The sequence below is a fragment of the Panulirus ornatus genome, chromosome 19 (genome assembly GCF_036320965.1).
Source record: "Panulirus ornatus isolate Po-2019 chromosome 19, ASM3632096v1, whole genome shotgun sequence".
Taxonomy (NCBI): domain Eukaryota; kingdom Metazoa; phylum Arthropoda; class Malacostraca; order Decapoda; family Palinuridae; genus Panulirus; species Panulirus ornatus.
The window spans coordinates 9,536,361-9,553,789 of NC_092242.1; the positions used below are offsets into that span (position 1 = coordinate 9,536,361).

Genomic DNA, 17,429 nt, shown 5'->3' on the forward strand with positions numbered 1-17,429 from the left:
CTCACAATCATTCTCTAGCTGTGATTTGCAGATATATTGTATAAAGATTATGAATAAGGCTCTTCCATCTTGTCAACAATATCTTGTTAAAATTTTACTGCAGGGATACTTTCTTCAAGGCTGCTCTTGTTCGAATGTTTCTAAACTCCTTAAGACTACTCATGCATATACATATGATTAAAAGAATCTGTATCATAGATAATATATGTATTTACAGCTGCTCCAGTCCCAGGAACGTGTGAGAGGCTTAGAATCTTCGTCCCAACAGGCCCAGGCAACTCATCAGCAGGAGATGGGCAATGTAAGACTTTTCAAGTCATGTACTGTTTAAAACTTTGGTCTGTACTCTGTGTGCTGAGTACATTTCAGTTGTAAAGGAGATACATGTATTTAAATCTTATAAAAGTGCTCTTTCAGTTTTCATCTTCACACCTAGAATTTAAATCTAACAGAAGGATCTGGAGATTTTATGCAGGTAAGAATTTTTCACATTGATAAGGCATCATAGGATTCTGAAAATTGTTATAACTAGGGAACACTCCATATGATCCAGCCTTCCACCTTCTGTAAAGTCTTTGCAGCCCTAACCTAACTGGCAACCTTATTGTGTTAAAACGTGGGAAGAAGGAGGAAATGTAAGAAACCAGCAAAAGTTATATGATGAAATAAGCCATGGTAGTGGTTTTTTGTTGATTTTATGTTTGTGTGGCATAATGTTATGAGGCAGTAAGTGTCACCTGTATAGTGGAAAAAGTATCCATTTTCTTCTTACATATCTACAAGATTTCCTGTATTTTTTGTAACACATAGATAAATAAAAAAGTTTGCATTTTAAAGGTTTACAATCAAATATAGCTTTCTTTTATGTTTATCACTTGTTCCTTATCCCCACCTTTGTGTATTTCAATTATTTATGATAAAGCTGGAGCCTTCAGTTATGTGATTTATGCCAGCAAAACTTTCTGAAAGTATAATCATCAAATAACAATACAGGATTTATTTAGATATACTTTACAATGAATTACAAAAATGAGAAAGAATATTTTATTACTGGTAATAGGGAGAGGAAAAAATGTAGGACTTTGACCCTGTGGCTAGGCTTATCATTGTAAGATGTTGCTTGCATACTATGGCTGAATTTATTTTGTTTAAATATGATACTTTTATGTATTTATCAGTTGTTAGTCATTCAGACTTTCCAATGAAAATCAAGAACTGTGTTCTTACCATTTTCTACAACACTTATTAGTCATAAAGTGGTGGCTTTCCATTTTTCTACATCTATTTCTTTTTTATTTATATTAGTCTTTCTCAGTATGTAGTAATTTATGGCAACAAGACTTTTTCTTCTTAGAATATGATCATGAATTATAAATACAATTTACTTTGAATGTATTTGACATTGATTTTACAAAATTGTTGCTGCTTGAAAGAGGAAGAAGCGGCGGTCTGTGACTCCATAGTTAGGCTCAGTCTGTTACCATATTGTGTTAGTATAGTTGGATTTATTCTCATCATGTATAATAGTAACTTTTGTATTTGCAAGGATTGCATTATTTCAACTTTCGTTTTCCTGTGAAGATCAATAAGAACTATGCCCTTATCATATGCTACAACAGGTTTTAAGCATTTACTAGATTTTCACAGTAATTAGTGTGTGTGTTTCTCTCTCCATCTTTCTGACTTATTTTTGTTGGTTTGTCCCTCTGGTTGTGTGTAGTTGCCTATCTATACATTTGCATGAAGTCTACAGAGGGAGATGTACATTGATAGGGTTCCCTCTCTTGAACTTTGCTGTCAAGCAACTTATTAAACTTTTGTATGCTGTCAGAATTTGCAGTTTCATGTTATGTATGATTAACTTGTTTATATTTTGAGCAAATTTTCATATCAAACATTATTAGTCTTCTACATACCAGATTTTCATTCGATACAGCTCTTTAAGGACTTGTGTCAAGATTAGCAGATATGAATATTGGAAGTCTCCAAAGAAACAGAGCAAACCTGTCATTTGTCAACTTGTGGGTTGAAGGTTAGGATACATAGTTTTGCAAAATTGATTTCTTCAAAAGCTACAATGCATGTTTACGGGCATGACCTATCCCCCAGACTTAATGGTAACAGATAGAACAGAGTAAGTTAGAAAATATTCAGTTCATTTTCTTTGATGCTAAATGACTGCTGTATTTGATATAGATGCTTGAGCTGAAGCAACGAGAAGAAGCTCAGAGGCATCAACTGGAAGTAACAAAAAAGGAATCAGAAACTCTTGCAGAAAAGTTAAAAGATGTAGAGGGAAAACTGGCTGAGGCTGTCAAAAAGGCTGAAAACTTTGAAAAACAGTCCCTGCAGGTAAAGTAACAGGCATGATATTGCTGTATTGTATTAATCTTTGTGTAACAAATTACTCATAATGTTTGTCATCAAACATTAAATTATACTGATTTCACAAGCATACATATTTTACTTCCATGTATTGTTTATGTGAAAATATGACTTAAAATGTTTTTCAGCTTCGCAAAATTGCTACAAAATACAAGAAGGCAGCTGAAGGTGGCACATCTACTGCAACAGTAAGTGACTTTGTGCTATTTAACGAGCTTAGATATTTTAACTAGTGCCTATTTCATTTATGATTATGATTGAAGACACAGTCTTATGTTTTGTTTATTAGAATGATAAACCATAAGTTTATTATTGTCATTTTAGTCATTGTAGATAGTGAGTTCGTATGCTCAGATCTGGCAATGATTTATTCAAAACAATAGAGATTTAAGGGAACTTGAAATTTGTTTGAGTGTTTTTACCCATTGTTGTCCCAAATGCTAGGTTTCAATATATGTTCTGTTTATGGAACAGGTGACCAAATTAGATTAAATGATGGTTCAAGATGAATGTAGCACCCATGTAAGGCATCAAGTGATGAACCTGAGTCAAGCTGAAGTAGTGTATTTATAATACCATGATTGTATGAGATTGTTACTGAGTACCTGATTCACATTGACTTGAAATACCCACTAAACATCACTATCCTGCTCCACTCCTTGCTTTCCTTACTTAATGCCTCAGTGATAAGATATAGATATCTAAAACTCTCAGGAGTGATTTTTTTGTTGCATGTAAACATATTAAAAGAGGATTTTAATTAGTTAAGAATTACTTTTTATCAGTAGGGCACCTGTTGTAAGTCAAGTCCATTACAAGTTGAAGCATTGAAACCCATGTTACTATTGTATCATTCCAAAAAATTTCTGAATCTGACTCATGTGGATGGACTATATCTGTACTGTTCTTGAAACAACTTTGGAGTACAGACAGAAGAAATATACAATGTGCATGAAAAATCTGTCAAACCCTTGTTCTCAGTATAGAACTGAAAAATTATTTTTCTTTGGCCCGACAGGCAGACTAGATTGTAAACTATTATTAGTGAAATCTGAAAATTATGTGAATAAAGTAAGAGAGAATTTTGTTGATATCCAATGCCTAAAATTGTTCAGCTTGCTTCCCACAAGTATCATAAGCATTGTGAACCAATGAAGAAATTCATGAACTTTGTAGAAATTATTACCAAAGTGTATTTGATGAGCAAGGTTTCACTGGTTTGATTCATCATACAAATAACAGTGCTGTTTTGACCCAGACTGAGTTGAGGAGGTAAAGATCAACCTCTAGAACCACTGGAACTTAAGATGTGGTATTATATTGGCAGCAAGTATTAGAAACAAAAGTAATGCTTATGGCTTTGTACCCCTAGGCTCTGCATACAAAAAGTTACATCATGAGTGAAAAATCACTTTTGACAAGGTTGCATCTCAGTGAATATAGTCTTGTCAGAGAACTTTGCCAAAAGAGTCTTTTCCTAGCTTCTGGAAGTAACTGTGTAACCTTGGGCTGGAGGAACCTTTAGAGATGTCCTGGGTAACACCAGGACTCTTTCATGGAAATTGAAATTGGGGGTAGTTCTAATTGAAAAATGGAGTAATACAGCTTATTCAAGGAACCTCTTTCTTCAAAGGGATCCACATTTCTCAGCTGCTGAAATTGGTATGTTTTTTGTTTGCAGGAGCCTTTGGAAAGGGGTCCCATGAAACACTAAGGCTCTTTCTCACAGAAATTGGTTTTTGAGTTATTATATACAAGATGAATACCCTTGCCTGTTTGCTAGCCTTGGCATACATGATTGATATTAACATCAGTGAACAATAGTTCAGCTGGAACATATTCCTTTCTTATCAGAAGTGTTTCTTTATTTACATAACAGCATAGTTAAAACTAGTTAATGAAAAACAAGTATTCTGTGTACTGTAATTTGTAGATACCGTATTGATTTATATGCTGCAGGCTACTGGAAGTGATGGTACTGATGGTGAGGCCAGCAGTGGCAGTACAGTGGCAGCAAGTTCAGAGAAAATAAAAGAATTTGAAGAAACAATTTCTACACTCCGTCAGAAGCAAGAGAGTGTTCAGGAGGATTGTACTAAGTTGCAGTAAGTTTAAACAGTTTGTGGTGTTGTGATAGGATTAGAGGGTACAGAGTTTTACTCTTCATGGTTGGACATCCTTGTCATTTTGCCAGCCATCACATTTAAAAGTCGGGACCCCTTTACTGCGAAGTTGATTTCAACAAAAGGTGCATGTTTGCATATGATTCACCTAATATAGATTGAAACAGAGGTAAAGATAATGTGTAGATAGATAAGTGCAAGTGAGTTTGAATGGAGAAAAACTGGAGGAAGTGAAGTGTTTTAGATATCTGGGAGTAGATCTGGCAGCGGATGGAACCATGGAAGCGGAAGTGGATCATAGGGTGGGAGAGGGGGCGAAAATTCTGGGAGCCTTGAAGAATGTGTGGAAGTCGAGAACATTATCTCGGAAAGCAAAAATGGGTATGTTTGAAGGAATAGTGGTTCCAACAATGTTGTATGGTTGCGAGGCGTGGGCTATGGATAGAGTTGTGCACAGGAGGATGGATGTGCTGGAAATGAGATGTTTGAGGACAATGTGTGGTGTGAGGTGGTTTGATCGAGTAAGTAACGTAAGGGTAAGAGAGATGTGTGGAAATAAAAAGAGCGTGGTTGAGAGAGCAGAAGAGGGTGTTTTGAAATGGTTTGGGCACATGGAGAGAATGAGTGAGGAAAGATTGACCAAGAGGATATATGTGTCGGAGGTGGAGGGAACGAGGAGAAGAGGGAGACCAAATTGGAGGTGGAAAGATGGAGTGAAAAAGATTTTGTGTGATCGGGGCCTGAACATGCAGGAGGGTGAAAGGAGGGCAAGGAATAGAGTGAATTGGAGCGACGTGGTATACCGGGGTTGACGTGATGTCAGTAGATTGAATCAGGGCATGTGAAGCGTCTGGGGTAAACCATGGAAAGCTGTGTAGGTATGTATATTTTGCCTGTGTGGACGTATGTATATACATGTGTATGGGGGTGGGTTGGGCCATTTCTTTCATCTGTTTCCTTGCGCTACCTCGCAAACGCGGGAGACTGCGGGAAAAAAAAAAAAAAAAGATAAGTGCAACTGTAAAATGCCTCACATGCTTTGATATTTGCATTGAATCAGGAGTCCTCCATTATGTCTGAACAGTGCATCTTTTATAAAAAAGATTTTTTTAAGCAAATAAGTAATGAGAGGGTGAAAGATGTGGTTATAAGAGGAATGTGGTTGAGAGAACTGAATAACATATGCTGAAATGGTTTGGACGTATGGACAGAATGAGAAGAGGATATATGTGTCAAAAGTGAAGGGGACAAGGAAAAAGGATTTTCCCCTCTAAAGCTTTGTCTTCTGTTTTTGACAGTCCTCATTCACGCAGGAAATGGCTAGCATGTATGAAGAAAAAATATATGGAGAAAGGCCACATCTGCTCTCATCCATTCTCTAGCTGTCTTGTGTAATGCACATTCTTATACAAATATCCATATCCATATACATGTATACGCATGTACATGTTCTTGCTTGCCATCATCCATTCCCAACACCATTCCATTCCTCAGGAAACAGCACAAATGAATGAAAGGAAAGAAAAAATGATAACATACAGTCTCCTCTTCACCTCATGCCTGATTGCCACCCTTTGTCAGTGAGGTAGCGCCAGGAAACATGAAGAAAGGCCACATCTGCCCACTTCCATACACGAGCTGTAATGTGTAATACAGCGAAACCACAGCTCCCTATCCACATGTAGGTCCCACAGACCTTCCCATGGTTTATCCTGGATGTTTCATATGCCCAGGTTCAGTCAGTTGACAGCACGATGACCCCAGTATAATACATCATTAAAACTCACTGTTCCATGCATGCCATTCACCCTCCTGTATGTTCAGGCATCAATTGCTCAAAATCTTTTTCACTCCATCTTTCCATCTCCGATTTAGTTTTCCTTTTCCCTCTACCTCTGACACATATATCGTCACTCATTCTCTCCATATGTCCAAATCATTTCAACACACCCTCTTCTGCTGTATCTACCACTCTTTTTATTACCACACATCTCTCTTACCTTTTCATTACTTACTTGATCTAATCACCTCACACCACATAATGTCCTCATACATTTAATTTCCAATGCATCCACCCGCTTCCGCACAACCCTATCTATAACCCATGCCTTTCAACCCTAATTTTGTTGGGACTGCTATTCCTTCAAACATACCCATTTTTGGCCTCTGAGATAACTTTCTATCTTTCCACATGTTCTTCAGCTCTCCCAGTACCTTTACCCCCTCTTCCACCATGTGACTCACTTCTGCATCCATGAATCCATTCAATGCCATGTCCAGCCCCCAGATATCTAAAACAAACTGTTTTATATTTAAATTTAAATTTAACTGCTGAACCTAAAAACCTTTCACACACTTTTTCAAACTCAGTCACCAACTTCTGCAGTTTCTCACTTGCATCAGCCACCAGTGCTGTATCATCAGCAAACAACAACTGACTCATTTCCCAGGCCCTCTCATCCCCCACAGACTGCATTGTTGCTCCTTTCTCCGAGACTCTTACCTTTAACTCCTTCTCCACCCCATCTATAAACAAATTTAACAACCATGGTGATATCGCACACCCCTACTGCAGACCAGGCTTCACTTGGAACCATTCACTCTCCTCCCTTCATATTCGTACACATACCTTACACCTTTTATGAAAAAAATTTTACTGCCTCCAGCAGCTCACATGCCTCACTATATATTTTTAAGACCTTCCACAAAGCATCTCTATCACTCCTATCATATGACTTCTCCAAATTGATGAATGCCGCACACATCATCCACCACTTCTGGAACCACACTGCTCCTCCCCAATCTGATGCTCTGTATATGCTCTCACCCTACCAATCAATACCCTTCCATATGACTTACCAGATATACTCAGGAAACTTAAACCTGTGTAGTTTGAGCACTCATTTATCCCCCTTGCCTTTACACAGTGGCACTGTACATGCATTCTGCCAATCCTCAGGCACCTTACCATGATCCATACATACATTGAATATCCTTACCAACATTTTCTACTGCAATACCATCCACGCCTGCTGTCTTGCCACATTTTATCTTATGCAAAGCTTTCACCACCTCCTCTCATCACAAAACCCCTCTGCATGACCTTCTCACTTCACATACCACTCCGACAAAAACACTCTGCATCTGCCACTCTTATCATTAAAATGTTATCAAGTACATTTTAGTCCTTCAAAATACTTTATTATGTCCTTACTTCATCCCTACCTGTTATCACTTTCCCTTTGCCCCCTTCACCAATGTTCCCATTTGTTCTTTTGTCTTTCACACATTATTTACCTTCTTCCAGAAAATTCTCCGTAAAGTTTAATGATACTCTTTCATTTGCCCCCATTTTCAACCCCCACACCTTCCTCTTGACCTCCTGCCACTTTCTCTTATACATCCCTCAGTCAGTTGCACTCCTTCTGTAAGTTCTGTGCAAATGCCTCTCTTTTCTCTTTCACTAGCAACTTTACTTCATCACACCTCTCACTACCCTTTCTAATCAGCCCACCTTTCACATGCCACATGCATCTCTTGTGCATGCCATCACTACTTCCCTAAATACCTCATATTCCTCACCCACTTCCCTCTTTTCATTTGCTGTCGCCTTTTGGCATTCTGCATTCAACTTCTGCTGGTATTTCTTCACACAAGTCTTTTCCAAGCTCACTTACTCTCCCTAACATCATTTCCTCTTTTTTGAAAACTTACACAGATCTTCACCCCCGCCTCCAAAAGCTAGTGATTAGACATCCTATCAGCTGTCTCTTTCAGCACATTTACATCCAGAAGTCTCTCTTTAACATGCTTACCAATTGTAATCTGATAATGCTTGTCATATACTTGTGTTATGTCATTCTTTTTCAACCAGGTGTTCCTAATCACCAGTTCTTTCAGCAAATAAATCCATAAGCTTTTCACCATTTCCATTGATAACACTGAAAACCCTATGTGCCACATTACTTACCTTCTTATTTAAATCACCCATTACTAATATCTGGTCTTATACACCAAAACTGCTGACACTCACTCAGCTGCTCCCAAAACACTTGCCTTGTTATGTTTTTTCTCATGGCCAGGTGCATAAGCACCAATAATCACCCATCTCTCGCCATCCACTTTCAGTTTTACTTACATCAGCTGAGAATTTACTTACACTCTATCACACTCTCACAATTCCTACTTTAGGAATAGTGCTTCTCCTTCCTAACCTCTTGTGGTCTTACCAACTCCTGACTTTATTCCTAAGACATTTCCAAACCGTTCTTCCCCTTTAAAATTGAACTTTGTTTCACTCTGAACCAGAACATCCAGATTTCTTAACTCAAAGGTAGTACCTATCTCTCTTGTTTTCTCATCTTGGTTCCATCCACAGACATTCAGACACCCCAATCTAAGCCCTTGAGGAGGATGAGCACTCCCTGCTTAACTTCTGTTTCCTCTTTTAGAAATTGAAATGCACAACAGGGAGGGTTTCCAGCACCCCACTCCTGCCCCATTTAATCGCCTTCTATGACATGGGGGGGAAAGCGTGGGAAGTATTCTTTCTCACCTACATATTTTTTTTTTTTTTTTTTTTTTTTTTTTTTTTTATACTTTGTCGCTGTCTCCCGCGTTTGCGAGGTAGCGCAAGGAAACAGACGAAAGAAATGGCCCAACCCCCCCCATACACATGTACATACACACGTCCACACACACAAATATACATACCTACACAGCTTTCCATGGTTTACCCCGGACGCTTCACATGCCTTGATTCAATCCACTGACAGCACGTCAACCCCTGTATACCACATCGCTCCAATTCACTCTATTCCTTGCCCTCCTTTCACCCTCCTGCATGTTCAGGCCCCGATCACACAAAATCTTTTTCACTCCATCTTTCCACCTCCAATTTGGTCTCCCTCTTCTCCTCGTTCCCTCCACCTCCGACACATATATCCTCTTGGTCAATCTTTCCTCACTCATTCTCTCCATGTGCCCAAACCATTTTAAAACACCCTCTTCTGCTCTCTCAACCACGCTCTTTCTATTTCCACACATCTCTCTTACCCTTACGTTACTTACTCGATCAAACCACCTCACACCACACATTGTCCTCAAACATCTCATTTCCAGCACATCCATCCTCCTGCGCACAACTCTATCCATAGCCCACGCCTCGCAACCATACAACATTGTTGGAACTACTATTCCTTCAAACATACCCATTTTTGCTTTCCGGGATAATGTTCTCGACTTCCACACATTTTTCAAGGCTCCCAAAATTTTCGCCCCCTCCCCCACCCTATGATCCACTTCCGCTTCCATGGTTCCATCCGCTGACAGATCCACTCCCAGATATCTAAAACACTTCACTTCCTCCAGTTTTTCACCATTCAAACTCACCTCCCAATTGACTTGACCCTCAACCCTACTGTACCTAATAACCTTGCTCTTATTCACATTTACTCTTAACTTTCTTCTTCCACACACTTTACCAAACTCCGTCACCAGCTTCTGCAGTTTCTCACATGAATCCGCCACCAGCGCTGTGTCATCAGCGAACAACAACTGACTCACTTCCCAAGCTCTCTCATCCCCAACAGACTTCATACTTGCCCCTCTTTCCAAGACTCTTGCATTTACCTCCCTAACAACCCCATCCATAAACAAATTAAACAACCATGGAGACATCACACACCCCTGCCGCAAACCTACATTCACTGAGAACCAATCACTTTCCTCTCTTCCTACACGTACACATGCCTTACATCCTCGATAAAAACTTTTCACTGCTTCTAACAACTTGCCTCCCACACCATATATTCTTAATACCTTCCACAGAGCATCTCTATCAACTCTATCATATGCCTTCTCCAGATCCATAAATGCTACATACAAATCCATTTGCTTTTCTAAGTATTTCTCACATACATTCTTCAAAGCAAACACCTGATCCACACAACCTCTACCACTTCTGAAACCACACTGCTCTTCCCCAATCTGATGCTCTGTACATGCCTTCACCCTTTCAATCAATACCCTCCCATATAATTTACCAGGAATACTCAACAAACTTATACCTCTGTAATTTGAGCACTCACTCTTATCCCCTTTGCCTTTGTACAATGGCACTATGCACGCATTCCGCCAATCCTCAGGCACCTCACCATGAGTCATACATACATTAAATAACCTTACCAACCAGTCAACAATACAGTCACCCCCTTTTTTAATAAATTCCACTGCAATACCATCCATATATATATATATATATATATATATATATATATATATATATATATATATATATATATTTATTTATTTATATTTTTTTATTTATTATACTTTATCGCTGTCTCCCGCGTTTGCGAGGTAGCGCAAGGAAACAGACGAAAGAAATGGCCCAACCCCCCCCCCCCATACACATGTATATACATACGTCCACACACGCAAATATACATACCTACACAACTTTCCATGGTTTACCCCAGACGCTTCACATGCCTTGATTCAATCCATTGACAGCACGTCAACCCCGGTATACCACATCGCTCCAATTCACTCTATTCCTTGCCCTCCTTTCACCCTCCTGCATGTTCAGGCCCCGATCACACAAAATCTTTTTCACTCCATCTTTCCAACTCCAATTTGGTCTCCCTCTTCTCCTCGTTCCCTCCACCTCCGACACATATATCCTCTTGGTCAATCTTTCCTCACTCATTCTCTCCATGTGCCCAAACCACTTCAAAACACCCCTCTTCTGCTCTCTCAACCACGCTCTTTTTATTTCCACACATCTCTCTTACCCTTACGTTACTCACTCGATCAAACCACCTCACACCACACATTGTCCTCAAACATCTCATTTCCTGCACATCCATCCTCCTGCGCACACCTCTATCCATAGCCCACGCCTCGCAACCATACAACATTGTTGGAACCACTATTCCTTCAAACATACCCATTTTTGCTTTCCGAGATAATGTTCTCGACTTCCACACATTCTTCAAGGCCCCCAGAATTTTCGCCCCCTCCCCCACCCTATGATCCACTTCCGCTTCCATGGTTCCATCCGCTGCCAGATCCACTCCCAGATATCTAAAACACTTCACTTCCTCCAGTTTTTCTCCATTCAAACTCACCTCCCAATTGACTTGACCCTCAACCCTACTGTACCTAATAACCTTACTGTACCTTAACCTTATAATATATATATATATATATATATATATATATATATATATATATATATATATATATATATATATATATGTATGTATATAAGTGTGTGTGTGTGTGTGTGTGGTGATTGTGGCCCCTTAGGGGAAATGAAACCAGTTATAATGAGCATAAGATAATTTTTCCATTTTTTTCTTTTTGATTATTCTTTCTTGCAGGCAGGAGATTGCCACCTTAAAACAAACTCTTACAAGCAAGGAGACAGAAAATAGCATGTTAAAGTCTCAGGTGAGTACTCACTAATATAATTAGAGTGAAAGTGTTCTATTTAAAGGATTCATTTATGTAATATTTTCCTCCATTGTCATTTTGACCCATGAGTTAAGAAAGAGATATCAGAGTTTTGGGAGCTAGAAACATCTAAACCACCATCTTCTGGAAGGAATATGTCTCTCGTCTTTCTTTAATCTCTTGCTAACTAGTTTACAGCAAGGCACAGTGCAGATCTGCTTTCTTACCGGTTAACTTTTTTTTCTTTATCTGAAATGGCACGGACAGCTGAGGCCCTACCATTTCTCCCACCTCTGCTTACTAATTTTACAACCACCACTTGCCATCACCCCCTGCAATTTTACAACCACCACTTGCCATCACCCTCTGTCTTCCCATTTTACCATTTTGCTCTAAAACCACTAATATCATCATTGATACAACCACCTCACCAACCATCTCTGCCACCCCTTCTATACTATTTTTGCAACCAACACTGGCCATCACCCCCTGCCACCCCTTTTTACCATTTTTGCTCTAAAACCACCAATATCATCATTGATACAACCACCTCACCAACCATCTCTGCCACCCTTCTATACTATTTTTGCAGCTGCCATCACCCCTGCCACCACTGATACAACCACCTCACCAACCATCTCTACCACCCTTCTATACTATTTTTGCAGCCAACACTGGCCATCACCCCTGCCACCACCTTTTCTACCCCCTCTGCTGCCCCATATGCAACTATCTGCGACACCACTGCTGCCATCATCTCTACAAACCACCCCTATAACCATCTGTTTCATGACCACTACCACTACCTCCACTACTACTACTTCATTTCCACCGTTTTTACTACCATCCTCTTTGCCACTAGCCTATGCTGTATTGAAACTTCTGTCACTTTTCTATATCTCATCCCTTTTATATGAAATGGATCAGATACACACTGTCATTCACTTCATCAAATGCAATATATTGGAAAAGATATCTTCCACATCACTAGGATTCCCCATATTATTCCACATTGCTAGAATTCCTCCTATTATTGTTGAGTCATCCTGCAGTGCACACCATGCCATATGATAACACATAGTCATCAGTCATTCTCTTGAATTTTTCATCTGGAATATCTTTTGTCATTAACATTATCCGAATATTTTCATCTGTTAATCTACCACTCCTATCCAAGCATTATTAGAGGTTGTTATTAAACCTGAGGACCATGTTTATGGATCTTGTGAAAGTTTGAAGCTTCACACTATGCAGTAGTAAGGAAGTGATGGACTCTTTTGGAGCTATGCAGGAGCAGGGTTGGGAGGATAGACTTTTTTGAAGCAAGGTCCTAATAAGACTGTGATCCTTTCCATCTATTGATGACGATAAAGCCTTCCCAAAGATGACTTCTTGCTTGCAGTGTGACCACGTGTTTATGCAGAATCCAGTATCACATCTTTTGTACATTCAACCATATTATTACAGATCTTCTATCCTCTAACCTACCATACATTCTCTGTTGCCATTACATCTTGTAGACTTTCATCCATATACCTCATATAATTTCCTCATACAGTATAACAAAACTCCTTTATGTCCAGAAGTTATTAGAATTTGTATTTTAGATGTCCTCCAATAGACTTTACATAGATATGCATTTGTAAAGGTAATGAGGAATATGCATGTCTACATGACCCAACATGATTTTTTATTTTCCTTAGACTGAACAAAAGGACGAAGAACTTGCTAAACTTCGTGTCGAGCTTGAAGGGAAGACAAGGGAACTGCAGGCTGCTCAAAATTTGGCCACACAGCTCAAGCAGAATGTTTCCAAACAGATTGCAGATATCACTAAAAGATTAGGTAACTGAGGTTTACTTTGGTAAATAAACAGTCCAGAGCATTATATATATTTTTGTCAACAATCTTTAATGGTATTTTATTTCACAGCTTATGCTGATTGAAGTTAGATAATGATTAGAGCTGGAGAATTATGAATGTCATTTTTCATTGGCTTGGGTTTGAAGATTGAGTTGATCTGTACATCCATATCTTTTCTGAACTTAATTTTTCACATCATAATGTTTACTGAATCTGTAGGTTCGTACTGTCCATGGTTGAGGACCATGACAAATGTTTCACTAAAATTCCTGATGAAGGACGATCAGAACTGTCTGTTAAGAGAGATCAACAGTAGATCAAGCTACATGAAATCCATATTAATGATCAGAAAGAAGGTAATGGGATCTGAGTATTTGAGAAAGTGAGAATTGAGGAGAGTTTTAGAGCAGAGATGAGGGAAATGGGACAGTAGAAGGTATGATGGTTTCCTTTCTTAGGGATAGGCTGTATTAAGGCATGTTTCTAAGGAGAAGGGAAGGGTCTGGGATGTATAGACAGAGACAAAATAGGTGAGCAAGGATCAGAGGTAGCTCAGAAGCATGGTATCTTAGACCATATCCCTTATCCATTTGAAGCAGGGAAAGCACTCACACAGCCATGCATGAGTAGAATATGGGAAGTGGTATAGTTTCTGTGGATGTGGATGGAGGATTAGATGCAAAATCATTTACAGTTGAACTGAAGGAAAATGTACCAAAAGGGGTGGCTTTATTTGTTGGAGAGAAGTTGCACAGGAATGACCCAGAGTACCAAAGTTTGTCTTTCAGTGGGGAGACATAGATGTTGGTCATGATGAATCAAGAAGTGAAAAGGTAAGAAGCACTTGTATGAGTTTAGAATTTCATGTTTCTCTTTAACAGACAGGATATGGGTTGAGGATGTTTATGAGTGATTTGAGATGCCCTATTCTCCTGATCCACTCCAAGCAATTGGAAGCAGATTTGATAATGATAGATAGATACAAATACTTTGTCATGCAGACAGTGGTTCATTAATTAACTCAATAAAACCTGAATGTGGAATATAAACTGGTCAGACAGTAAAGATATCTGGAGGAAGTGGAAGGATTCTCCCTTTCCATGTTAAAGAGAGAAAATTGTAGGAAATATTGATTGATTTGGAGTGAGAAATACTGTGATACTAGCAGGTAAGAAAATGTTATGGAGAGAGAACATAGTAGATATCAATGTCTCCTGAAATCAGTTGCAAAAGGTAGAGGACTGTGTAAAACTAAATGAATTGTGTTATGCATTAAGATGTACAATAAAGTGAGGGAAATTATTGTAAATTCCCAAGAAAAGATTGAAATTTTTTTGAGAATATGGCATCATACCATTTTTTGCTGTTTAAAGAATCAGCAATGATAGTGCTTTAGCAAAATTTATATTCTCTAGTTTAGGTAATGCACATATTTTTTTTGTTTCAGAGGAGAGTCAGAGCAAGAAACAAATGTATGAAAATCGTATTAGTCAGCTTGAGAAGGAGCGTGATCAATTGTCTCGGGAGGTTGAATCTCTTAACAAGAAGCTGCAAATGCAACAGCGGCAACTAGAAAATCTTCAGAAACAGGCGGCTGGGGTAAAATTCTTGGTCTTTGATTTTCATATACAAGCTTTTATGATATTTTATTTTATGTTATTTATGTTTTAAACCATTGGAAGGAGGTTAATAGTGCAAGAAGAACAAATGTTAGTATTAGTTAAAGGAGATGGGAAAATGTTAACAGGTAAACAAGAGGAGATGGAGGAAGTATTTCAAGGGACTACTGAATGTTTTAGATGATTGGGTAGTAGGTGTCTGGTGTTTCGGTTGAGGAAGCATATAAAGTGGGCGAGTTATGGCAAGTGGTTTGGTGAAAAAAGAATAGATGTTGAAATCTTATAATAGATGAAGTGTGGCAAGGTGACTGGAGGAGCTGGGATTGCTGTTACAATTTTCAAGAGAGGAAATAATTATGTTGTTGACTTGTTAGGCAGACATTTTAATACATGTATGGTTCATGGTGGGGTGCCATAAGGACTGATGGAGTGACTATAGAGGGCCATTGTATAAAGGCAAGGGAAACAAGATATGAATGCTCAAATTACTGAGCAACAAGTTTATTGACTGTACCTAGTACACTGTATCAAAAAGTGGTAACTGAAGGATGGTGGTATGCAGGGAGCATCAGGTTTGTAGAGGAGCAATATGGTTTTAGGAGTGATTATGGATGTGTGAATCTGGTGTTTGTTTTGAAAAAAATTGAGTGAGAAATACTTAGAGAAACAGAATTTGCAAGTTGCATTTAGATTCAGAGAAAATGTATTTTACAGTTGAAGATATGCTTTGTGGAAAGTGATAAGTATATAATACTAGAAGCAGTCGGGAGCTTTTACAAAAAAAGGATGTGAGTAGTTTCAGCTGAAGGGGAGTACTTCATTGATGTGCTTTGTGGAAGATGATAAGAATATACTGTATGGTATGGGAAGATACATACTAGAAATAGTCAGGAGCTTTTATTGAGAGAGTAAGGTATGTGTGTGAGTTGGAGTAGAGGATGTGAGTAGTTTCAGGTGAAGGTGGGTGTGCTTCATTGATTTGACATCGTGAAGGCTGTTTAATCTGTACGTAGATGTGTTGGTGATGGGAATGAATGTGAGGGTCTTGAAGAGGGGTAGATCTGCTGTCTTTTTGGGAGGTGAGTCTGTTATTGCTTGCTGAGGACACAGTACCAGTGAATGAAAGCATCGGAAAGAGGTGCAACATTGAAGTTTGCTGGAGGTTGTGGGGAGTGGTTGAAGAGATTACCTTCATGGTGATGTACTTTCCAACAAGTCCTGTTTAAATTGCTCACATTGGACAAATCACATGCTGTGTGCCTGAAGGTCTTAATTTTCCTTACCACATTTGAAGATACCAGTGGTTCCCTTGCAAACTGGATGTATGTATGGATGTCATGTTTTACTTTTAACTCTAGTTAGCTTGCAGATATATCAAGACTTAGTACTCAGAAAATAATGTGGATGAAAGATGTGGCATATGTTCCCTTCCAGGGTATACCTCGCTGCTACCCAGCATCTGATGACAACCAGCAGTCATGTTTGGATATATAAGATCATGAAGGGTTATTTTGAAATAGATGAAGACTCGGTCACCTAGGACAGTAGAGTTAAATGAGAGGGAGGATGATGTGCTGGGGTTGCAGGGTGTACTCTGGGTTTAAGTGGCAGTGGCACACCAATATTTAAGTGCTTCAGGGTCATGTCAAGATTTGAATGTCTGAAATACACTGTTTAGATGACTTTTGTTGTTTGAATGGCTCAAAATACTTTTTTATAATTCAGATTTTGCAAATTTACTTTCATATGTCAGGGAAATGTTGTTTTTACAATGGAACATTGTGAAATGGTTCATACTGAAGGTATAAATTACATTTCTCAATGAACTTGGTAAACTTTGTGTATTTCTTTTTTATCCTTACCTTCTATTCTGAGTTTTTGATGTTTTTCACCAGTATCTATTTTTAAGAGCTTGTCTATACTTGCTGAGTGTACAGCTCAAATCCCAGATTTGGTTAACTTTACTGATATCCAGTTTTCC

General features: G+C 38.7%; 1 protein-coding gene across 2 annotated transcripts in view; it reads left to right on the forward strand.

Annotated features, from left to right (window-relative positions):
* The window catches only part of LOC139755375 (uncharacterized), a 110,847-nt gene that overhangs the window by 83,211 nt on the left and 10,207 nt on the right, over positions 1–17,429 (forward strand). For both annotated transcript variants that reach the window (XM_071673591.1, XM_071673592.1), the window contains exons 29-35: positions 218–301; positions 2,197–2,352; positions 2,514–2,573; positions 4,345–4,490; positions 11,894–11,963; positions 13,670–13,811; positions 15,277–15,428. In XM_071673591.1, the coding sequence (XP_071529692.1) occupies positions 218–301; positions 2,197–2,352; positions 2,514–2,573; positions 4,345–4,490; positions 11,894–11,963; positions 13,670–13,811; positions 15,277–15,428 (810 nt within the window). The remainder of the gene's footprint in view (positions 1–217; positions 302–2,196; positions 2,353–2,513; positions 2,574–4,344; positions 4,491–11,893; positions 11,964–13,669; positions 13,812–15,276; positions 15,429–17,429) is intronic.